Source organism: Mauremys reevesii, linkage group 2, assembly GCF_016161935.1.
Source record: "Mauremys reevesii isolate NIE-2019 linkage group 2, ASM1616193v1, whole genome shotgun sequence".
NCBI classification, from domain to species: Eukaryota; Metazoa; Chordata; order Testudines; family Geoemydidae; genus Mauremys; species Mauremys reevesii.
Window position 1 is genome coordinate 181,057,249 of NC_052624.1, and position 25,154 is coordinate 181,082,402.

The following is a 25,154-nucleotide window of genomic DNA, read 5'->3' on the forward strand; positions in this document are numbered from 1 at the left end:
CAATATTTCTAAGATAGATCCATTTTGCAGCTACAGCACCCAGATAGTTGCCGTGTTTCACAAGCACTTATCAGAGGGTGAAATTTAATCTACAGCCTCCTTTCACTTTAAAGGGTTCTAAAATCTGAGCTATGTGCAGCACACGCGTGCAAAAAGGAGCACTCATAACAGGAGAGAAATATGCCTCACTTTTCTCCCATATCATTCTGCCTTCCTGCCCTGGCATGCTATAAGAGAGCAAACACAAATGGGGAGAGGAAAAAGGAAACATGCATATTGAATGGTAAATGAAGTACATTTGTGCCTCTAATATAGTGAGGAAATTGTTTCAGAAGAGTTAAGTCCTTCCAGAAATGCCAGTCCAACAAGATTGTTATTCATGAGGCTATTTTTTTTAAATGTTCAGTTTACTGAACTGAAATGTCAGTTTCAGCCTTTTTTCTCCCTCCTAAGCATATCCCAGTTCTGTGTTAGGTTTGATGTAGAAGAACATGTGCTGATGAATAGCAGTTGGAATTTGGGCTCCATCTAAGTTATTCATGAATAAGAACACTTGCTCATCCTCTAGGCTCTAGTTTCTGTGTCTCCATTTCAGGGCTCCATATTTCTCTCTCGCCTACAAGCATCATCTGTCTCTGTCTTGAGGATCTCTTTACAATATCCATCTCTTTCTGCTTCCAGCACCAAACTGAGCCCAAAGAGTGATTTCAGGCTACTAGAATATGACTTAGATCATAAACCTATTTAGCGCCAGTATTTTTAAGACCATGCTCAATTTACATCCTTTTAATTAGAGCCCAGCAATGCAAAGGCAATAACTAGGTTCAACAGAAGCAGCAAAGAATCCTGTGGCACCTTATAGACTAACAGATGTTTTGCAGCATGAGCTTTCATGGGTGAATACCCACTTCTTTGGATGCAAGCAGTGGAAATTTCCAGGGGCAGGTATATATAAGCAAGCAAGAAGCAAGCTAGAGATAATGAGGTTAGATCAATCAGGGAGGATGAGGCCCTGTTCTAGCAGTTGAGGTGTGAAAACCAAGGGAGGAGAAACTGGTTCTGTAATTGGCAAGCCATTCACAGTCTTTGTTTAATCCTGAGCTGATGGTGTCAAATTTGCAGATGAACTGGAGCTCAGCAGTTTCTCTTTGAAGTCTGGTCCTAAAGTTTTTTTGCTGCAGGATGGCCACCTTAAGATCTGCTATTGTGTGGCCAGGGAGGTTGAAGTATTCTCCTACAGGTTTTTGTATATTGCCATTCCTAATGTCTGATTTGTGTCCATTTATCCTTTTCCTTAGAGACTGTCCAGTTTGGCCGATGTACATAGCAGAGGGGCATTGCTGGCATATGATGACATATATTACATTGGTGGACGTGCAGGTGAATGAACCGGTGATGTTGTGGCTGATCTGGTTAGGTCCTGTGATGGTGTTGCTGATGTAGATATGTGGGCAGAGTTGGCATCGAGGTTTGTTGCATGGATTGGTTCCTGAGCTAGAGTTACTATGGTGCGGTGTGCAGTTGCTGGTGAGAATATGCTTCAGGTTGGCAGGTTGTCTGTGGGCGAGGACTAGCCTGCCACCCAAGGCCTGTGAAAGTGTGGGATCATTGTCCAGGATGGGTTGTAGATCCTGTAGGTTCAACAGATTTTCCAGTATTGTGCATTAATGATCTGATTCTCTACTGCCTTGCATATCATGCAGCAATTTACACTTGTGCAAATGGCGCATGAATTGCTAACTAAATGAGAATTCTCCACTTATTTATACCGGTGGTAGCCTTTTACATTGATTTGGCACAGATGTAAATGACAACAAACTTTCAAGGCAATGGAGAATCTGATCCTAAATCTGTAATCTGCAAAGAAATTAGGGAAGACCGAACGCACTGTATTTATAAGGCTATTTCCAGGGCCAATAAAAGTTCCTTTCAGCGTGTATTTAAAAAGGCAGATCTTACAGAACCATAAATCCACTACTGGGTTATCCATATCACATTGGTATGCTGAGCTAAGTGAGCTGGCTAGTCTGGAGAGAATAACACAGCAGAGAAAAAGTTGTTTAAATGATTTCCAAGACATCTGCTCACTCTTTTTGCTATGCAGCTCTTGGACAAAATTCATGCAGCAAGGTTGCTTGCTTGTAATTCAACATTTTGAAGGGAACAATACAATTTTAACTCAGGAAACTTATCCGAGGTCATCTCAAACCCACATGAACATTTTTCAGTAGAAGTGAAACCCCAGGGTTCAAGTTTTAATCATGATGATGACTCTTTAAGGATGGACTATGACAGGAGAATGATGGTTTATATACTAGCAAGAATACAGTAAGAAGGTAGTCAGGATAAGCATTAGAGTTAAGCAGCTTTTGCTTCATGAAGTGCTGAAAAACCCCAATGTGACATATAACATGCATCGAACGCTGAGTGAGATAAGGAGTATGGAACAGAGACGCAGGGCCTGAATAGAGAACCCGTTGCAAGTAGCATCAAATGCAAACCAGGCAGTAGGCCAGCTGTCGAACTTCTTATTTATTTTTGATGGACTTGGGATGTAAACTAACCTATTTGAAAATGTTTACTCTGATCCACCAAGCCCAGTGCTTCCAAAAACTTTACCGGTTCTGCAAGCATTTGCATTGATGCATTTCTGGGACTTAAGTGCAAGTGACACATAATTTACTAAAATACTTTTTCTATATTCCCGTTACATATAAACATCTCTCAATATGTACAAAAAGCTTAAAAAAGGTAGATTCTCATCCCAAGTATGTACCCAGGAGGGTCAGGCAGGATGGTAAACCCAGGCCACTGCCTGTGACCCTCAGGGCCGGTGCAAGGAAGTTTTGCGCCCTAGGCAAAACTTCCACCTTGCACCCCCCAAGCCCTGCAGCAGCTCCCCCCCCCACGGCAGCTCCCCCACCTGCCCTGAGGCACCCCCCCCATGGCAGCTCCCCACCCCCTGGCCCAGGGAGCTGTGCTGTACCTCCCGACCCCAGCTCACCTCTGCGCCGCATCCTCCCCAAGCACGCTGCCCCCGCTCTAATTCTCCTCCCAGGCTTACGGCGCCAAACAGCTGATTGACGACGCAAGCCTGGGAGGCGGGAGAATTAGAGCGGGGGCAGCGTGTTCGGGGAGGACGCGGAGCAGAGGTGAGAAGCCCTGTGGCAGCTCCCCTCCCCCTGCCCTGAGGCACCCCCGGGGCAGCTCGCCACCCCCTGGCCCGGGGAGCCGTGCAGCACCTCCCCACTCCAGCTCACCTCTGCGCCGCGTCCTCCCCAAGCACGCTGCCCCTGCTCTAATTCTCCTCCCAGGCTTGCGGCGCCAAACAGCTGATTGGCGCCACAAGCCTGGGAGGCAGGAGAAGCGAAGCAGCGACTGCGCAGTGGAACCCCCGGGCTGCCGGCGGCGCACTGACCCAGGGGAACCTCTGGGCTGCCGGCGGTGGTTCAGATTCCCTCTCCCTCCCAGCGCAGCGGCCGCTGAAACAGCTTTAAACATTTTGGGGGGGCGCCGCTTTTTGGCGCCCCCAAATCTTGGCACCCTAGGCAACCGCCTAGTTCGCCTAAATGGTAGCACCAGCCCTGGTGACCCTGCAGCCATGCTGCTATATTTAGCATGCTAGATCAAGCCGAGAGCATATGCATGCCTATGCATGCTGGTAGACATACATATGTCTATCCAGAGGCCTGGATCAGTCCTATGTACTTACATCCTCCCTTTCTAGCACCACGCAGGCACTAAGGGCTGCAGTGGGGAGAGATGCCTCCCCGCAAGCCCTGGACTTGCTGTGGTGCCCCTCCCCATCCCCAAACCTGCCACGGCTGAGGGACAGGCACCCCTCGCCAGGCCCCAACCCAGCCCAGCCTGGACCTGCCGTGGCCGGGGGACAGGCGCCCCCAACTCAGCCCAGCCCCAGACTTGCTGCGGCCAGGGGACAGGCACCTCTCTCCCAGCACAGACGCAGCCCAGCCTGGATCTGCTGTGGCCGGGGGATACGTGTCTCTCCTCCCCCAGCCCAGTTGCTGTTGTGGGAAGAGAGAACTAGGGGGGAGGGAGTCCTCTCTCTCCTCACTGTAGCCCCGGGGAGCCCCACTGCACCTCAATCCCCTCATCCCCAGCCCCACCCCAGAGCCTGCACTCCAACCCTCTGCCCCAGCCCTGAGCCCCCTCCCACACTCCGAACCCCTCAGCCCCACCCCCGCCACATGAATTTTGTTAGGTGCACCAATGTGGAGGTGATGTGTGACACATCACCTCCACATGGGTGCACATAACAAAAATAATTCCGCACATGGGTGGTAAAAATTAGAGGGAACACTGGTGGGGCCAGCTGCAGCAGCCCTGTCAGTGCAGCAAATTTGGAGTCTTACTGCCAAGAAGCAGAAGGTGAGGACCTGATGGGTATCCAGAAACCACGCAGGGACACAGGGCCTCTGTAAGGATTCACCTTGTCTTCCTGCTTATCGGCTGGTTTTTGTGCTAGGACCTTTCTTATTTCCACAAATGTCACCCCCTCTCTGACAGAAGAATGCCAAGGAAACTTTGAAAGGAGAACGTCCTAGTTCCTGTATGGGCTGAGTAGGGGTTTGATCTAGCTATGTAGGAATAGATACACCACACCACAGAAATGTCACAGCAAGTTCTTAAATAAAAAGATATAATACTGAACAACAGAACAAAAAAAATGACAAAAAATAAACCAATTTAGGGATGAATCCTGCTCCCATTGAAATAAATGGGAATTTTTAGCATGGATTTCAATAGCAGCAGCATCTGAACCACACTGTGTTTGTAAAATGCGAGACTGAGAGATGTGATTAGTTCCCGCCATACGTGTAATGATCTTTCACTTTGCTTCATGGGACACAGGCTCATTCTCCCCAGATTTTCATACTTCTCCCCATTAATAAGGCCACACACTGACAAAAAACAGTTTGTTTATTCAGACCAATCTTAGTAACCCATCTCTTCTCCAAAAGAAATCACCAAATAAACTTTCCCCTGAAATAGACATTATATTAAAAGGCTGTTGGGAATTCGGGGGGTTGGGGAAGGAGGAAAGAAGGTTGGTGGAGGGGAGAAAAGCAAAATCAGTCAGTCAAGAAAAATAAAGTGAAACTGTTTACATTCTTCAGTTTTGGTTTCTTACATTTTTCTCCCCGTAGTAAGGATTCTGCAGAATTTGAATTTGTTCTGATACAAAAATTAAAATAAAATAAATGTGGTAGACTCTTTGTTCACTTACACTTCAGACAGATGAGGAAAATCAACAGTATGTAAGGGAACTGCTTCATTTCTAAATGATTCTGAGAAAACCAACTTAGAAAACATTTAAAGATATATAACAGAATTATTTGGTGCATGTTTTCATGTGTTCCTTTAAGAGGTCCTCTCTGACTATATTTAGTTTTTAAACTTACATAGCACTTTTCATCCTGTTCTCTCAAAGCGCTGTGTAAACATTAACAGAACCTCACAACACTCCTGTGAGGTAGGTAACTATTATTATCCCCATTTTACAGATGGGGAAACTGAAACATAGAAAGGTTGAGTGACTTGCCTAAGATCACACAGTGAGTCAGAAGCAGAGCTGCTGATTCTCAGTCCCTTGATCATATCACAACCCTTCTCTTGTATAGTACTCTTTTACTTTTATTTTTAATGGATTGTTATCCTTGTGTGAACAAAATTCCTACTTGCCAATACATAATATTATGAGGAACAAGCTGATCTATTCCCAACCCTTCCTCCAGCTTTTGATCAGTGACTGACAGTTTTAAAGCACTAAATCTGCAAGGTTTCCCTATTGCTACATTATATTGATCATAAAAGTATCACGGCAAAACATATCACTCCAAAGCTGCAGGGTAGTGCTGAACATCAGTCACATCCCAATTATCTCTGTGTCTCAGGCCTGGTCTACACCTAAAACTTAGCTCAACCTATGTCACTCAAAGGTATGAAAAATCCACACCCTTGAGACGTAGTTAAAATGACTTAAGCCCTGGTGTAGACACCACTATGTTGACAGCAGCATTCTTCTGTCAACCTAGCTACTGCCTCTCAAGGGGCTGTTTTCACCACAGCAATGGAAAAACCTCTTCCGTTGCTGTAGCAAGTACCTACACTACAGCACAGAGGGTTAGCTGCAGTGCTGTAGCTGTGCCACTGGAGCACTTGTAGTGTAGACGTAGCCTCGGCTAGAGAAGTTTTAATCTGCATATTGTAGGATATTCTGATTTTTCCTTTTATATATATATATTATATTTTAGTTTGGCCAATCCAGTGGCTGATGTTCACAGAAATCTACTTGAGTGATTTCCAAGTGGCTAATTTGCCCTCACACCAGCAGGTGTCACTCAGAGCGATTAGGAGTCTCCAAGCTGCTGAACTCAGGCAGCAGGTCTCTTCTTCAGAACCACATGGGAAGCACTTTCACCCTGCGCTGTGGCCCTCCTCCTCCTGTTGGAGTAAATGCCAACAGTCTCAGGAGCCAACTGAGTTCTGTGGTTCTACACCCCGGAGCCAACTCTGGCCATAGTAGCCAGGATAGGAAGCCAACGACTCAGCAGCCTAGAGCACCAGTCTGCTAAGCTGCTGATCTGACTCTTGCTAGGTTTGTTTTAATGATTATTTTCTTAATCTGAAAATTTTTGTTTATCAAATGTACATTTCTGTAAAAGATCAAAAACATCTGTACATGTGAAAAAATTAAATATATAAAAACACGCCATAAAAATAGTCCCTGTATTTACAAAATCAAAAGCACTGCTCCTCAAGCCTGTAATTCTTTGTTACTGGGTCATCTGGAATACAGTCGGCCAAGCTCCAGTCTGTCCTTTCCAGAGCATTTTAAATTAAGCAATAACAATGCCATTGTCTTTTTATTTTCTCCCTTTTGTTTTTGGTATGACACTTCACTTCCCAGTATCAGTGGTTTTTCTTTGAGGTATCATTTTTCTTTCTTGTTTTTAACAGAGTTGTGTGTGACTTGATTCTGAAGCTGCCTCATGGTGTGGTCTCGAGGTTTGATTGGTAGGACCAGCAGCAGCAGGAGGCTTAGAATGTGCATGTGAAAGTACATTGACCTAGAAACGAAAAGAGAAAGAGAGAACATGCTTGTTAGTAACATATGAACACTTCAAATTGTATTAGTTCAGCACTACAACCAGCTCCGTCAAGATTCAAGAGGTTTAGACATAAAACAGAGCACTTGATAGAGTCTTATATATGACAGGCTTTTATGCCCTTGGATTTTACAGCAGTATGTCACACTATACTATGGAGACATCCAAACCCACTGAAGTCAATGGAAGTTGGGCATTGATTTCAACAGGGCCAGTATTTTCCCATATATTGTTACTAGACAAGGGGCCAACCCGAGAACCCTTTTCCAAATCCCTAGCCCCAAACTTTGACAATTCAGGTGAAATGGACTCAGAGGTGAACTACCCATGATTATGGTTTGAGAAACCCAAATGTGGCCTTCTCAGCCTATCTCCCACTGTTAAAGAATATACTGGGATACATTTTCAGAAAGCTTCCCTTTTGAGCAAGCATAGCTTGTGCCTGAAAAAATGGCACAGCAACTGAAGGACAGAAAAGCTTCCAGCCAAACTTTTGGTTGCTTATCTGAAATTAATTAAAACTCTGAACATTTGTTTAGGTTTGCTCATCATTAATACAATATAATAATCATAATAAAATACATCATAATTAGAGAGAGAATGGCACCATGTAAAATAAAATAAAAACATCTTCCATATATTTACTGCTATAACTGATAGTGTTCATGGTGAGCAGCTGGAAAAAGGGACACCTGTTTTGGTGAGCCCATAGAGGAAGGCCAGGGAGCTGTGCATGAGTCCAGCACATGACCACTTAGGCATATCCTGGAACGACCTAACTTTTCAGTGCCCCTGCTATGCTCCTTCCCTCGTAATTCTAAAATCCCTGTAAGGTGCCTGAAACCACAGACGTGTCCACAATGTCCTACTCCAAAGGCACACACTCACCTTGCACTTAGCTCAGTCGCCTTCTTTGAAAATCCCATGAATTCATACATTACCTTCCTGTGCTGAGTCAGTGAAACACACAGAAATGTGTAGGTACCATCTATGGTCATAGCTGTGCTAAACTTAAACTGACAGTTTTTCCTTCGCAGGTATTGGCATGGTAACAGCAATCTCTTTACAAGTATTTATTAACAGAACTTAAGTTAAGATGTTGGTATTTTGTCACCTCAAATGGCCTTTGCTGGCAAAAAGGACAACAGTTTTGCCCTTTGAGCAAATTCTTAAGTGTCCATGAGTTTGTCACATTCAATATTTTTACACTGAGATAGCCCTTATCTTTTTTTATTTGTTGCCGTTGCTAAAGACAGAACAATGAGACATTAAAATGGTAGCTGGGACTGAATCTTGCCAACGCTCGTACAAGCTTCAGATTGGTGTTGGCATTTTAATAGTTGTGTTTAAGTAAGGAGAAAACTTAGCTAAACATTTTCATTTTTTTAAAAAAAAGGACAGCATTCAAAATCCCTCAAACAGACTCACCCACAGCTGCTCTTTTGACTAACAGTTTTCAGTCTTTTATGACAAAGTAATGGAATGTCTCTTTTTTCAGCCAAAAACTGTTATTCTGTGTTTGACAAGGTTTACCAAAAAAGGGAAGAAAAGTAAAGTAAAGACTTAGTCAAGTCTTTCTTTTCAACTCATTTTATGCTTCACTATATGTAATCTTCAGAACCACCCCTTTATCTCATTTTTAAAATACAGAAGTAACTGCACATAAAATAAGAGTGCAAAGCAACAAAATGATTTTAATACACAACGAATCAGCCATGTATCTTCTTTATCTCCTGCTGATAAATTCAGAATCCCTTCTCATGAGCATTTTACAACTGGAAGTTAGTTGTTTTCTCACCTAGACATTTCCCAATATAAGGTTAATTTTGTTCCTACCCACCCCATCCTCTGGTCTTGGTAATAATTGGCACTGGGATGCTTTGAACACAGCAGCAGACACATGGAAAGTCAGGTCAAATAAGAATTAAAAAAAAAACTAAACTGAGAAAAAAAAGGAAAATTATTCTAGCACGATTAAATGAATTCATCAAGTTCTACAGATGAAATCACTCCTCATGTTATTAAATAACCTGCTTGGATTCCCTCCAAATGATGGCAAAATTCTAATCAGCTTCCATCACAGGCTGGTTTATTAAACAAAGCCCAATGGTTACAGGTCTACAGTATACAGGTTTAAGAGTTAAAAGGAGGAAACTTACTTGTATAACTTAATCGTGGGCTCAACAGCCAGCATAACAAAAGGTGCAACAGTATAGCAGACAGCCAGTTGAGTGACAAACCACGTGACAATGTCATAGATCACCTTGAGTGGCTTTGAAGAGAGGAAGTAATGTCTGTAATTGTTCCTCACCTACAAATCAAGGAGAAGGGGATTAACAAAACCCCAAAAATTTCTTAGTAAACACATGCAGACTCACTTCAAATCTATTAAACTCCTCATCCATTATTATTTGTATTACAGTGATACCTAGAGGCCTCAACATACCACATACTTATGCTCCAAAGAGTTTACGGTTTGGATACACAAGCCAGAATAAAAGTGGGAGAGGAAATGGAGGCACGCAAATGCCCAAATGACATGCCCAAGGTCCCACAGCAGGTCAGTGATAGAACTGGGAATAGATCCCAGATCTCCTGTGTTCTATAACCAGGGGATCAGGCTGTCTCTCGTATGGGCATCTATGGGCAATTTTGTTCTTTTTGGATGAATCGGACCACTTTATTTGTTTTAATCTCTGGAATGCATCCTCATAGGAAAGGTGCAAATTAGGTGCAAAATATTATTGTGGTACAGTATTATGGTAACTGCTACTGATTGCCAGCTTTGTTCACTTGTCAAACTGATATGGATATATACCCAAGGTCAGACTATGAGTAAAAGTGATGGTGCTCTCCAGTCTTTTCACAGTGGATGTTTCCACTAGAATGACGAGCACGGATATAGTTACTAATGCTAGAAAATTTAAATTGTCATCATTAGGATCCAAAGTTAACACTCTGCTGCAAAGAATGAAGCCAGTTCAAAGTTCTCAGACATACTATTTTGTGTGATCTATCTGCAGATTTAGATGCACTGGGGACCCATTCAGAATTCTTTTTTTGCAACCATAAAGGGCAGAAGCTTTTGTTTTGTTAAAAATGAAAGTACATATTTTGTAGAAACTAGTGTGGTCTACAAAGACATGTCTATGCAGCCTGAAACCAACTGTTGGCTCAATCCAATCTATGAGGTCTGTACTTTACACAGAATTATCACAATACACAGATGAGATAGAGGCTCTTTCTATCTGACCAGGTCAATTATGAGACAAATGAACCTATGTGCAAAGTGTATGATGGACCACTAGCATTTTGCACGGCCCCTCACCGCTCTCTATGACTGTAGCCAATCCAGCATCACAATACCTGCTATGCTGAATCAATAAGAGCAATGGCTGGTTGTAATTAAAGGAAGCACCTACAATTATTGCAGTGCAGATCAACATTTCAGTGAGGATCATCTCAAAGGAAAAAGGTATTACGTGGATTCATCCCTCGTGTACAGTCAACGGCATTATGCCAGGGATGAAAATGGTTCAGTATGTCTAAGGGTACATAAACACCTAGCAGTGAAAGCTTTACAGTAATATCATACAAGTCTCTGAAGAGAACAATAAAGGCTACGTACTGCTCTGGATGCTAATGTCATAAGGATTCCGGTAACGAATGTAAAGTAATATCCAGGATAGACACCATGCCATAGTGCTGACAGGATAAATGTTAAGGCTGTGGGGTACCATGGAGCCCTGTCATAGCAAACACTGGGAAGAAATGAAACAAACAGAAAACAGCAGATTGAACAAGTAACAAATATTCATTGCACTGCAGATCTCCTTGAATCTTAAAGATCCCATTCTGATCTCCTTCATATATCAGAGACCCAGTCCTGCAAACCTTCATTTACGTGAGGGTCAATTGAATTACTTGCACGAGTAAGGCATTCTCTCATGACTTAATTAATTATTATGGAATTTAAACCAATATATATAGCCATGGTAAATGAGAACTCACCTTATGCCATATTATTTATGCCCTCTCTCTATGTAATATGGCATAAGGCGGGTTCTCATTTACCATGCCAGCATTTTACCATCTGGAACTCTGTATGTATCCTGAGAAACTTGACGGATATTCAAGAGTGGGTGGGAGGATGAAAGCAACATACCCACACTTCCTTTTCTATTTCAATATTCTTTAGGCAGAATACTATACAGCCACTACCCGTACCCTACATCACAGAGAGCCAGTCCCTTAGCTAGTGTAAATCAATGGACCTATGCTGATTTACACTAGCAACTAAGGAAGCCGTAGGTGAATGGTTCCGTGTGCGAAGTTCAGAAACACAGCAACAGGACCCTAAGAATCTTGCAACATCTGCGTTTTAACTCAACATGCAACGGTCCTAAGAAATGATCATGGTAGTTTATTTACTCAAAAACATTATGTTTACTTCACTCACAAAGAACAATAGGAACAGATTTTTCAGATCTGTATTTTTACACCAAATACAGTTAGGACAAACATTATATAAACTCTTGTATTTTGAGGGTCACATCAATTGACCTGAACTGGACTTTTCACATACCAAAGGCATTGTTTTCACAGTATCCAGAACCAGGACCGAGCTAAAAAATTTGGATTCATATTATTATTTACACTGAGTCATAGTGATGACAGTCTGAAATCAAATTTCCTAGTGTTGGACAAAATTTACTTTCTGCATCTCAAGTTGGCATACTATAAAGACAGATTTAAATTGGCACCTGAAGTATGGGGTGACTGGTGCCTCTGCAACAGATTATATTGAGGCTATGAAGTTTGAATCAGGACCAAGGTTTCCCAAAGTTCCAATTGGAGAAAGAGTTTACACCCACTTCAGGCCCATCTCCAATAATAATTAATCGATTTCAAGTGCAAGGGAGAGAGAGGGAAAATATGATAAACTCCTAGCAAAATAATACAGATGGGTAACAAAGACAAAATATGGACAGTGAGAGGTGCTATAAAAATGTTATGTAGGAAGACCTGTATAGCTCACTCATGGCTTCGCTGCTCATGAGCAAATGTGGTCATTCCAAACATGTAGCAATAAAAACTTCAGAGCACCAAAAACATAATAGCACACAAGCTCTTACAGACACAGGGAGAAATGAAAGAGACTGAGAGGCTGTTGTATACTTATCAGATTCACCAGTTAGAATTACTAGCCAACATTACCACCTAAAAGTAACTGCGTCTCACCAGCAACTGACTGTTTTACCGTTCTTACCGCTTTAGCCAGGCAGCTGTCTGAATGTTCCAGTTTTCAATGTACATTTTGAAACTTGTTGCAGTCTAAGAGAGAGAGAAGACAGTTAACATCTCACACTGGATTTGAAATGTACAGGACAATGCCAATCTCTACCTGGATTTTAAACTGAAGAGGTTTACATGCAGTATGCTAGCAGTAGTAGCTAGCTACAGTCAAGGTTGTGTCAACATTTCCATTATAAACATGTTTTGGGGTTTCTAACTCAGCCATAAGAACTTACCCATGGCTGACACTTGCCACTCACTTTTTATTATAAAAGTGTTTGGCTATCTTTCTAATTATGGAAAAAGCCAAAAAAGGTTTTCTAATTTCAGATATTCATGCCACCCCCAACCTTTCAACTTACAAACAACTGCTTTTTAATCTTTAAACCTTGCAGTCCATTAGGTGGGCTGGAAATCCCTAGAGTGCTATGAAAACAAAAGGTTTCTAAAAGAAATGCATTATTGGGAGCAGGGGGACACGTAAACGAACTTGTTCTCAAGAAACAATGGAAAGTATTTTTAGTACATGAACTTAGGGCCAAATCTTCAGCCCAGAGTGCAGCTTGAGAAACTAAGCTGGGCCATAGGGAGATACCAATGGGGAAAGGGGAGGCAAGTCCATAGAGCAGTTACATAACCACTCTGCAGTGACTACTTCAACTCTCATGGTTGGAGGACCACAGGGTTCCCTCCAACACCAGATCCTCTAGACCTGCTCAGTTTCACCTCTGCCCACTTGTCCTCTGCTTGCTATCTGAGATAGCTGGACTCCATACTACTCAGTGGATGAGTAACAGCAGTGCAACTCCCCAGTGATGCATTGGATTCACATCAGTTCTGTTGCCTGGGGTCCATTTGCTGCATCGTCTGGGTCTGCGCCAGATTTGTCCATTATTGCGCACATTGCAACATGTTTAGCACCTCTGCCCTATTGCACTTTATCGTGTCAATAATCAAACATTTCCTAAATTACACATCGACAGTTGGCTGCAAAATTTCCAGAAATGTTCACAGGTCTCCAGAGAATCTCAATGTGAAGAAAGAATGCAATAATTAAGAGATTCTCCAAATGTACTGTGATCCATTAAATCACAATGTATCCCAAGGAGCCTTCTACAATCTATCAGGTCACCAATACACACTTTAAAGAGAGCACCTAAGTCAACATTGCCATGAGACCATAGAACAGCAAAACAACCTATAGTGGAAATTAAACAGCCAGAAACCATATTAGAATGGGTTTAAGGTAAAGAGACAAGTTAGGGAAAGCCAGGATATTCAGAGTTAAGACTGAAAAAGTCCAACTGTAACTCACCTTCTTGCGATTACATGTCACAGAGCTTTCCAAACAATGGGTGATCTAATATACCAGACAGGCTGCCATACTTAACTCAGCAAAACTGGCTGAGTTAAGCATGGCGTTTCAGCTTTGCTTTGTCATTTAGGTTCATGTCACAACTTGGAGCTTATTTATTTACTGTAGTTTCCTTGTGGCTTACTGTAATGAGAAGTGTACCCTTAAGGGAAACTCACTCCAGAAACAACTCTCCAAGTGAATTTTGGCTCATTTTAAGGTGTGCTATATTCTCCGTCCAGTTTTTCCTTTGTAATAAGTTGATAACCTAACACCCTGAACAAACCTTGAAGGTTTTCTTTGTTAATAAAAAGCACCAAAGAAGTCTCTTTAGAGGTGCATTCAAGCAATGAGCAGTAAAGTGCAGCCCAAACTAAAAGGCGTGACAGTCTCCCTTAGAAGTAATCTGACAGCACCAATGAAAATGCTGTGAGGTGGTTCTCAACATGGGCTCTCCAAGGGAACTGTTGCTTTCTAGCTGCAAACATAAATCACATGAGGAGGTGGCTTTCTGCACCAGAGCTTCATAGATCCCAAGGCCAAAAGGGACCAATGCGATCATTAAATCTGACATCCTGTAGAACACAAGCCATAGAATTTCCCCAAAATAATTCCTAGAGCAGATCTTTTAGAAAAACATCCAGTCTTGATTTAAAAATTGTCAGTGATGGAGAATCTACCATGCCCCTGGTAAATTGTTCCAATGGTTAAGTACTCTCACCGTAAAAAATGTATGCCTTATTTTCAGCCTCAATTTGTCTAGCTTCAATTTCCAGCCATGGAGCATTATATCTTTCTCTGCTAGACTGAAGAGCCCATTGTTAAATATTTGTTCCCCATGTAGATACTTATAGACTTTAATGAAGTCACCCCTTAACCTTCGCTTTGTTACGCTAAAGGTATGTTTTCTAAACCTTTAATCATTCTTGTGGCTCTTCTCTGAACCCTCTCCAATTTATCAACACCCTTCCTGAATTGTGGGTACAAGAAATGGACACAGTATTCCAGCAGCAGTTGTACCAATGCCAGTAGAAGGTCAAAGGGCTCTTCCCAAGCTCACAAGGTCTTCTAAGAGAGTCAAGGGAAGTGTGAACTGGAGTAAGGCAGGAGAGAGGCCAAAAAGGAGTACTTGAGTGCTTTTGCACCTCAGTCCAAAATACTGGAGGTTAGAGCAACCTTCATCAGTATTTTATGGGTTAAATTAAAATAGCCCTAATTGACAAACGCAATTTAATTGCATTATAGTTCCAGTTAGAGAAAGGAACTGTATTTCCTTGTTTCTATCAATGTTGTCCTTTTTCACTTGGCAAGCACTGATTTTTTTCCCTCTGTGTTTCCAAGAGAGCAGCCAGTCAAGCTGGCTGTCAACATGGAATGCTCTCTGACAGGGTTCTCTTCAAACCTTCTGTTACAGATATTGCAGCCACATGCAGTATCTTTTGGGGACTACTGTATTAACTTCATGAAGGTTATATGGATCATTGTGAGCTAGGGAGTGTATTCCACTCCATGCTGGAAGGTTACAAAAGCTCCTCCAGAAACTAAAAACACTGTGGCACAATTACTGCAGTTCTTGGAACTATAAATAGCTCCAGAGAAATACCACCCCCTGGGGTGGTTTGCATATACTGGTTCAGACAGGTGCCAGAGGCAAGGAGACACAGAAAGGGCCTTTGATGTAAAAGGCTGAGTTTATCCTGACAGAAGAGCCTTGTTTTTGATTCAACAAACAGACATGAGCCTTTTGTCCAAAGGGGAACCTGTCCTGCTGAGGGGTTGGAAGGATTCTGACCTGTCAGACTCCTCCTGGGTACACTTGGTATGCATTAGACCTTTTTATGTTTTCATTCTTAAATAAATAAATAAATGTACTCTGCTGTGAAGGATCCATCTGCAACATATAATCCCTAGCCATAGCCCTTGGAGGGAAAGCAAGTGTGGGGGCTGGGCTTTTGGTCAGACCTGCTGGAGAGAATCCAGGACTGCTATCCTAAATCCCTGGTCAGAAGGGAGATGGATGTGGGCTCCTGCCGAGAGAGAGGTTCTGGCTACAGCCTGAGCCCTGAGAGAGCATTCTTTGGGCAGACCTTAGAGGGGATCAGTGATGAAGTTACCTCAAATCTTTGATGCCTTCCACACATACTTAGTCTTTCATTGTGCCTAAAAGACTTCACAGCACTTCCTAATTGACAGTCTGCTACCTGCACTGAGTATATTTTCACCTGGCCATGACCAAATGGTGCAACCGCAGCCATATTTAGCAATCGGCTCAAATGCAGAAGTGCTTTACGCACGTAAGTGGCTCTTACTATTTGACATGTACTGTATAGTAGTGCCTAAAAGAATCTCTCAGGAGAGGGTTTCCACGGTGATAGGTGACATACAAATATTCAGGAAGATGCTGTCCTGGCCCTGAAGAGCTCACAGTCCCATTAAAGGCAAGGTGCAACTAGTGAGCATTACAAACCAAAGGCAAGAAGGGAAAGGGAGGACTAGTAATGAGAGGACACTTATTTAGACTAACATCAAGCACAATTAGGTGCCTCCTGAATCATTTATCTCTTCCCCCCCTAGCCCCCAAGTCAGCAACTTATAAAAAAAATAGCTTTTTAAACTTTCCTAATAAACCACAATCCCATGGGTTAATATTTAACCCTGCCTGCCCCACTCTGGGGGAAAAAAATGAGCCTGAGCCTTATGGCCTCCCATCATTTCATACCTCCCTCCATCCACCAGGGCCTCTCCGTGGAACTCTTCCTACAGGTTGTGCTGTTAGAGGAGTATTCTCCATAAGGAAAGCCAGACCAGACAGCACCAGTTCAAAGGGAAGTTCAAAATGGAAATGAGGCTGTGGCATCACAAGGGTCCTGGAGCTGATATGGCCTCATTGCTCCTACGCTGCCAAGGAAGTGCCCTCTCCAGCCCCTCCCCCACAGCCAATATGTCCCAGAGAGGGGAAGGGTGCATGAGGTCTACACGATAGGAGAATGGGTTAAAGTACTGGGGAACTCACAGCTCCTCTTGGCTTAGCAACATTCCTCCCCAGCGCCCCCTCCTCTCTGACTGGCACAGTGAGCACTCCCATTCCTGTTTTCAATCTATTTTAGATTCCCCTCTCAGGTCCTGGGGGAAAAGGGGGAAGCTGTGTGCATTTCCATCTGCAGTTGGCTGCAAGTGCTTCTACACTTGAGCTGTGCACCCACCATGGATGCTGCAAAAAAGAGCAAGGAAAAACACTCCAAGAGTGACGGATGCAAGCTCAGGCAAGGGTTAAGACAAGCACAAAAAAGGGAAGATGAAATGGAGAGGGTATAGTGATGGTCTCAACTTTTCCACTGAGAATTAGAGGGGCCCCTAAAATGTAGAGATGAATTACCAGAATCTGTCTTTTGATAGACCACGAAGCTACAATGCAGTTAACTCATTGGTTTCTTCTGCTTTTCGTTCTAAAATAATAAATAATGGATTGTAGATGGAGAGCACCTGTTACTGTATGAAAATTAAATCTGTAGAAGGAGAAATTGGTAATGGCCTATTCCAGTCTCCTAGACATTGTCTCATGCCATTGGCACTCAGAAGATATTTATCCTAATGACAAACTAACAGGAAATATGTTGGTCCACATTTTATAGGAAGGGTACCTTTATCAATATCTTGTATGGGACTAATGGATGCTAAAAGCATGCCACTGGCATGAGAAAGATGTTACAGATGTTCTGAGAAACAGTGTGGTCTAATGGATAGGGAACTGAACCAGGTAACTGGACTATTTCTGGCTCTGTCACTGACATATTCTGTGACTTTGGGCAGGTCTCATAGACTCATAGACTTTAAGGGACTATTATGATCATTTAGTCTGACCTCCTGCACAATGCAGGCCACAGAATCTCACCAACCCAGTCCTGTAACAAACCCCTAACCTATGTCTGAGTTATTGAAGTCCTCAAATCGTGGTTTGAAGACCTCAAGGTGCAGAGAATCTTCCAGCAAGTGACCCATGCCCCACACTGCAGAGGAAGGTGAAAAACCTCCAGGGCCTCTGCCAATCTTCCCTGGAGGAAAATTCCTTCCCGACCTCAAATATGGCGATCAGGTCACCTCACTGTTCTGTATCTGTTTCCTCTTCTGCCCTTTGTCTGTCTTTGCCGTTTAGAACATAGCTCTTTGGGGCCTGGACTGTCTCCTACTGTGTATTTGTACATCACCTAGCACAGACGAGCCCTAATCTCAGGTGGGTCCTCTACCTGCTATTGCCATACAAATACTAAAAATAGTAATAACAGATTGTTATAAGCACATAAATAGAAGATGCTATCATGGTTATGGATCATTGTTGTAAGCAATCTATTGACCTGCTGAACTCTACAATAATTAATAGTTTATTTAAACATTGTTTATTAGCTCTTTAGAAACTATTTACAAATGTAACCTTCCTATGAAGTGTGACCAATACAATTTATCTGTCCAAAAGATAAAATTCACTCTAATTCTAGACACACCTTTGGAAGAGAAAAATGTATCCCTGTTACTAATGAGCCACATCATAATTGTCACTCTATAATTATACCAAGATTTTGTTTCTTTTAACTCACCTCAATGTTCCATATATTTAAGTTGGATAGATGGTCCCAATGGAAATTGCCTTGATCATCAACACCACTGAATCCATAGCCAGCTGCATTGTTGACTGCGTCAGCTGTAACATCAATGCAAAGTATTCAAATTAGACTGTGGCAGGCATCTTTTTTTTTTTACATGTCTGTAGGACACTGAACACAATGATAATGCTCAATAAACAATAATAAGAAAATTCTTAGGGTGAAAAAAAATCTAGTAAAGGACGATGAACAGAAAGGGTTTTTCTAATCATTATGAAACTAAAACGTACATACAACATGGTTGCATTAAAATTAGAGCTGGCAAGTGATTAAAAAAATTAACCGTGATTAATTGCACTGTTAAACAATAATAGAATACCATTTATTTAAATATTTTTAGCTGTTCCCCACATTTTCAAGTATATTGATTTCAATTTCAACACAGAATACAAAGTATACAGTGCTCATTTTTATATTTATTTTTATTATAAATATTTGCACTGTAAAAATAAAAGAAATGGTATTTTTCAATTAACTTAATACAAGTACTGTAGTGCAATCTCTTTATCATGAAAGTAGAACTTAATAATAATAATAATTGGAGAATGTAGAATTATGCACAAAAAATAACTGCATTCAAAAATAAAAATGTCAAACTATAGCGCCTCCCAGTTCACTCAGTCCTACTTCTTGTTCAGCCAATTGCTCAAACAAGTTTGTTTATATGTGCAGGAGATAATGCTGCTCGATTCTTGTTTACAATGTCACCCAAAAGTGAGAACAGGTGTTTGCATCGCACTCTTGTAGCTGGTGGTGTACAATATTTATGTGCCAGATGCGCTAAAGATTCATATTTCCCTTCATGCTTCAACCATCATTCCAGAGGACATGCATCCATGCTGCTGATGGGTTCTGCTCAATAACGATCCAAAGCAGTGCGGACCGAGGTATGTTCAATGTCATCATCTGAGTCAGATGCCACCGGAAGAAGGTTGATTTTCTTTTTTTGGTGGTTCGGATTCTCTAGTTTCTGCATCAGAGTGTTGCTTTTTTAAGACTTCTGAAAGCATGCTCCACACCTCATCCCTCTCAGATTTTGGAAGGCACTTCAGATTCTTAAACCTGGGGTCAAGTGCTGTAGCTATCTTTAGAAATCTCACATTGTTACCTTCCTTGTGTTTTGTCAGATCTGCAGTGAAAGTGCTCTTAAAACAAACAACATGTGCTGGGTCATCATCCGAGATTGCTATAACATGAAATATATAGAAGAATGCGGGTAAAACACAGAGCAGGAGACAAGTAGTTCAGTCACAAATTTAATTAACACATTTTTAATGAGTGTATCAGCATGGAAGCATGTCCTCCAGAATGATGACCAAAGCATGAAGGGGCATACGAATGTTTAGCATATCTGGCATGTAAATACTTTGTGATGCTGGCTACAAAAGTGCCATGCAAATGCCTGTTCGCACTTTCGGGTAAACAAGAATCGGGCAGCATTATCTCCTACACATGTAAACAAACTTGTTTGTCTGAGTGATTGGCTGAACAAGAAGTAGTACTGAGTAGACTTGTAGGCTCTAAAGTTTTACCTTGTTTTGTTTTTGAGTTCAGTTATATAACAAAAAAAATCTACATTTGTAAGTTGCACTTTCATGACAGAGACTGCACTACAGTACTTGTATGAGGTGAATTGAAAAATACTATTTCTTTTATCATTTTTACAGTGCAAATATTTGTAGTAAACATAATACAAAGTGAGTGCTATACACTTTGAATTCTATGTTGTAACTGAAATCAATATATTTGAAAATGTATACAAACATCTAAAATATTTAATAATTTTCAATTGGTATTCTATTGTTTAACAGTGTGATTTAAATTGTGATTCATTTTTTTAATCGCGATTACTTTTTTTGAGTTAATCACTTGAGTTAACTGCGATTAATCAACAGCCCTAATTAAAAAGTATCAATATTTGCCACATGGTTGTATCTGTGATACTGCGCTAGTTCCTTGTACTTGTGGGGGGAAATACTGACGTGTCTCAAATTCAAGTTTCTGTTTTTTATTAAGATTTAGTCAAAGTTAAATTTTAGCGATGACTTTTGAACACCCCATGTACAAAGTTCCGTGCTGATCTCACAACTCACTTAATACCAGTCTGTCTCTGCACATCAAATACTGAGATGTACAAATAACTTACGTTGCAGGGGCAAATAATTGCAAGAGCAAAAATGGAGGCCTGGTTCATGTCAGGTTGGCCTCTCACCCAGCCCATTTTCACACACTATGCTCTTCCTAGAAGACTCATTGTTCTTCCTTATTCAGGAAGCCCAGTGGAATCCCATGGGCCGCAGCTCTTGCTGCGTTCTTTCCCTCAGAGCCAATCAGGGTTCTGTCTTGCTCTGGAACGCCTCTGATAATTGGGTCTGGATTTCAAGGATCCTGCTTTTAATCTGCCTCTGTCAAAAGCCCTTTCTCTGTGCATACTGAGACGACAGGAGGGACTCATTACCTCTAGGTCTTTAAATACAGGCAAGCCTATAAATATTGGAAGGAAAAAACGAAAGTATAAACACTGCTAGATTTTTCCGCCTAGTTCCATTATAAATGACAAACCTGATCAAGAAAACTGAAGATAAAGCTGAGCTTTTCATTTTTATTAAATGAAGTCAGCATTTCTGTCTCGGGATTCAAAATTGGTCTTGGTCTCTCTTACAAAGTGTTATGAGATTAGGTACAAATTCAGGGATAACCCTGAAGTACAACTCAGGGATGCAGTCTAATCTAAAAGCAGTATTCTAACCAGAAAAATATGGACCTTTCCCTTAACCTTCCACTTCACTGACAAGCTGCTGGAAACAGAGGCTTCCAAGTCTTGATTTCTGATCCTAACAATCTAAAAACAACCCTGCTTGTTGTTATACTTCTTTTTATTGAACAAGAAAGTGTCTGCTACTAGATCGATAACAAGTGCTCACTGCTGGTGCCAGATTGCTAGAACTAAATAAGAACATTTATATTTAGTCCCTTCTATCCTTAATGTCTACTACTGTTCGGGCTTTCTGCGTGCTACAATACCATAGGCCCAAATCATGAGATGCAACTAGGGTGACCAGATGAGAGAGATGAAATATCGGGACACGGGGGTTGGGGGTGGGGGATTGCCGGCAGCAGGGCCGGCTCCAGGGGTTTTGCCGCGCCAAGCAGCCACAAAAAAAAAAAAAAAAAGAAGCCGCGAAAGCGATCTGCGGCAATTCAGCGGGAGGTCCTTCGCTCTAACTGGGGGACCCTCCGCCGAATAGCTGGACCTGCCGCCCCTCTCCGGAGTGGCCGCCCCAAGCACCTGCTTGCTAAGCTGGTGCCTGGAGCTGGCCCTGGCCAGCAGAGCAAAAAAAAAACCTCCAGAGCATAGGAAAAATTAGTGGGGGCTGAGCACCCACCGGCAGCTCCCCTCCCCGCCCCTCACTGCACCAGCTCACCTCCACCTCCCCCATACAGCTCATTTGCACAAGCCTGGGAGAGAGGGAGGAGGAGGAGGAATGTGGAGTCCTTGGGCAAGAGGCGGGGCCAGGGCGGGGATTTGGCGAGGGATCCAATGGGGCAGGGAGGGGTGGAGTCAGGTGGAGCCGGGGCTGAGTTGGGGGCATGACCCCCCCTCTGCCTGTGCACCGGAGTGCAAAATATCGGGACAATTCGCGTCCCAACCAAACGTTGGTTGCTGGCTGTGTGTTAAGTATGTTTGCAGGAAGGTCAAATATGTCCCTCCACAGGCTGTGGGGTGGACATGGCTGTAGACAATGGCTGAAGTAGCCTCTTTGCTGTCAATGTATTCACAGAGCCAAGAACTGGAGGATCTGTACAGGCATAAATCTTCCGGCCCTATCCTGCTCTTTATGCTGCAGCAAGAGAACCCCTTGAAGAACTGTGCTCCATGCAGTAGGGAATCAACTCCTACACATACACGTCAAACTGCACTGCTACTTCTTGATCCCAACAAAATGCTGAGACTTTTAGTCTCCACAGGCTGCACCGCCTAATTAAAGGCAAAGGTGGACATTCCAGTGTCTGATATTATAACAGGTCTGTTAGCCCCAATGCAAAAGTGGTTTGGATGCAGCATAAAGTACTCTGGAGTGCAGAAGAATTGCCACCTTTCAGTTCTCAAATTACTGGTAAAATCCTAGACCTACTGAAATCTAATGGGAGGATTGCCATTAACTTTAGTGGGGTCAGAATTTAACCCTATTTGGTTAGTTGCTATCAGATTGTGGAATTCAGGTCTAAATGTTTTTTACTAATAAGTATTTTAAGCCTAAAGTTTACAGCTAAGTTCCAGTGTTTAATGCTACCAACCAGAGTGCTTGAATTTTCTATCTTTTCATGAATCTGGAGGAATTCTGCAGTGTGCCTCACACAATAGCATGACTGTCCTTTTCTGGAAACAGCAACTGCTTATCGGCAGTTTTATTAAATGATTATATAATGCCCTATTCCACACAACAGACAGCTTAACTGAAAAGGGTGGGGAGGAATCATGCCATTTTGTTGCTTGGATCTGCAACATAGATAAAAGAAGCCTCACCCACCACTAGACAGAGCATGCTTTCCCAAAACTCACAAGATCTTTCCACAGTCTCCAAGATTACGTCACGTCATAAGTCCAAAGGCAGTCTCTCTAATAATGTTTCTATTTTATACCCACATTTTTCCAGCTTTCTAATAACCTAAACCTATATCCAACTAAAATAAATTATTTCTCTGAATGATTTCTTATCCCAAAGCCATTTCTATTACACATATACCAATCCCAACTGTTTGCTTCCACTTATTACTTTCCTGCACTTTATCACAGCCTTAATCTGAATGCTCACAGTCCCTTTTCTATCCCCTTCCATGATGCTCCTCTCCCAGTTCCAGGTATTTGTGCCTCTGTGTAGCAGATTTTGGTGATCTTCTCTATTCAGCAAACGCAGTCTCTCTCACCCTTCCCTTTCAGTAAAGAAAAGTACATATGGGGATGGGTGAAATGGAGTGTTAGTTTGAAGTTATTTTTGGACACCAATCAAATTAATTCTCAATATTAAATAAATTGATAGCCAAAGAAACACATTCCCCACCCTAGAATCCAAGCCATTTACTACTTTCTTTTTTATAGGCCTTTCTGGCCTGCTCCCTTCTGGGAATGTTTGATTCTCTCTTTTCTTACAGAAGTGTTTTAGATCCACCTATCTCCTCCTAAGATTTCATCCCTCCCATTCAACACACCATTATACATCCTTTCAACCATCCCACGTTTCCTTTCTGTGTGTCCTGCCTCATTTCCACATATATACCTAGTAGCAACACTGAAAGATCTTGTCTGTGCGCTTCCTGTGGCCCACGAGAAGCTGAGAATGAAACCCACTGACATCAGTCCCACTTGGGAGCTATTGTTCTAGTCAATGCTGCTGAAACGGACGTTGTTTATATCCAAAACACGGAGAAAGATGGTACCCATTTTTCAGGGGGAAAATAAGAACCCTTATTTCAAGTTCTCATCTCAGTTTAACAGGTTTAACTATCAATAAATTCGAAGAGTTGGTAGACAGTGATCTCAATATAATGGTGTTTACATTGCTGCACTGGGATATGAGGGTTATTTTAATATTTTGCAACACAGGCTATTTTTCTTGGGTGAACAGTCAGAAAACCCCTTTGCTTTTACTCTGCCTGGGATCTGCCCAATAGTCCTGAAGGCTAATGTCATTTAATAAAAGGAAGCAGTATGTGGTTTACAACCAAAATTTAGGTTTTGTTAAAGGAAACAATTTTAGGTGAGTGAATTGGAAGGAGGGGGGGTCTTCTGTGGGCTTTACATAAAATTTAATATAACTGTTTTTTATTTCTTTTTAAAATATCATTGGAAATATGGTTTGGTTTCAAACATGCCCTAGCTGTGTTTGCACTTCAATAGGGTAGCATGAAATAAGGTTGTAAAAGAACAAGCAAAAACAAATGGTCTATTTTCATTATCCAAGAGTAAAGTGGGGGTAGGGGACAATTTAGCAGTGAAATAGTAAGGATGCTTTACACTTATAAAGTTCTTTCCATCTGAGCATCTCAGTGAGCTTCACTTCAGCTAATTCATTTAGCTTCCAAACACTGGTGTGAGGTGGACAAGAATATGACCTCCCCCCCTTTTACATATAAGGAAATTTAGCCACAGTAATAAGAGATTGATTTTTAAAAGGTTGAAGACCAAGGTCTGTACAAATTCTTTGGCTGCACAAATTGGTCTAAATATGCACCAAATGCCCAATTTATAGTAACAACTGGTGTGCACAAAGACATGCAGACAATGGGTCTCAACTTTCTGAATAATCACGAGTGACTTGCTCAAGCTTATACAAGAAGTCTCAAGTAGAGCTGGGAACAGAGTCCTCTTGAGTCCAAGTCCAATGCCTGACATACAGGATCAATCTTCCTCACCCTATTTGTTGGAAAGTAAATTGTATTAAATGCTTTCCAATATAACAACTTACGGTGTTACTAGTAACACAGAGAGTTTCTTAAAAGCCTTGTATTTTTAGCTGTTTAGAGTAGCTACACACTAAAAGCCACTCAAGGTTTGCAAGTGTATTCAGATACTGTTTCGCAGCTATTGTTTGCCCCTATTATTTCCTTCTCTCAGTGTTACCTGATATTTCCCTCTTTGCTGAATATTCTCTTAATAAAGACAAAATTGGAAGCAATACATTGAATATAGCCTTGCAAAACTGTTACAAGTAGAAC

The 25,154-nt window shown here is 42.0% G+C and overlaps 1 protein-coding gene across 2 annotated transcripts in view; it reads right to left on the reverse strand.

The window, feature by feature from the left end:
- Nucleotides 1-4,923: 4,923 nt before the first annotated feature.
- MBOAT1 (membrane bound O-acyltransferase domain containing 1) overlaps nt 4,924-25,154 on the reverse strand; it is an 83,436-nt gene continuing 63,205 nt past the window's right edge. For both annotated transcript variants that reach the window (XM_039527724.1, XM_039527723.1), the window contains 5 exons: nt 18,372-18,475; nt 12,400-12,464; nt 10,759-10,891; nt 9,290-9,441; nt 4,924-7,091 (listed from right to left, as the gene is read on the reverse strand). In XM_039527724.1, coding sequence (XP_039383658.1) covers nt 6,956-7,091; nt 9,290-9,441; nt 10,759-10,891; nt 12,400-12,464; nt 18,372-18,475 — 590 coding nt within the window. In that variant the 3' untranslated portion in view covers nt 4,924-6,955. The remainder of the gene's footprint in view (nt 7,092-9,289; nt 9,442-10,758; nt 10,892-12,399; nt 12,465-18,371; nt 18,476-25,154) is intronic.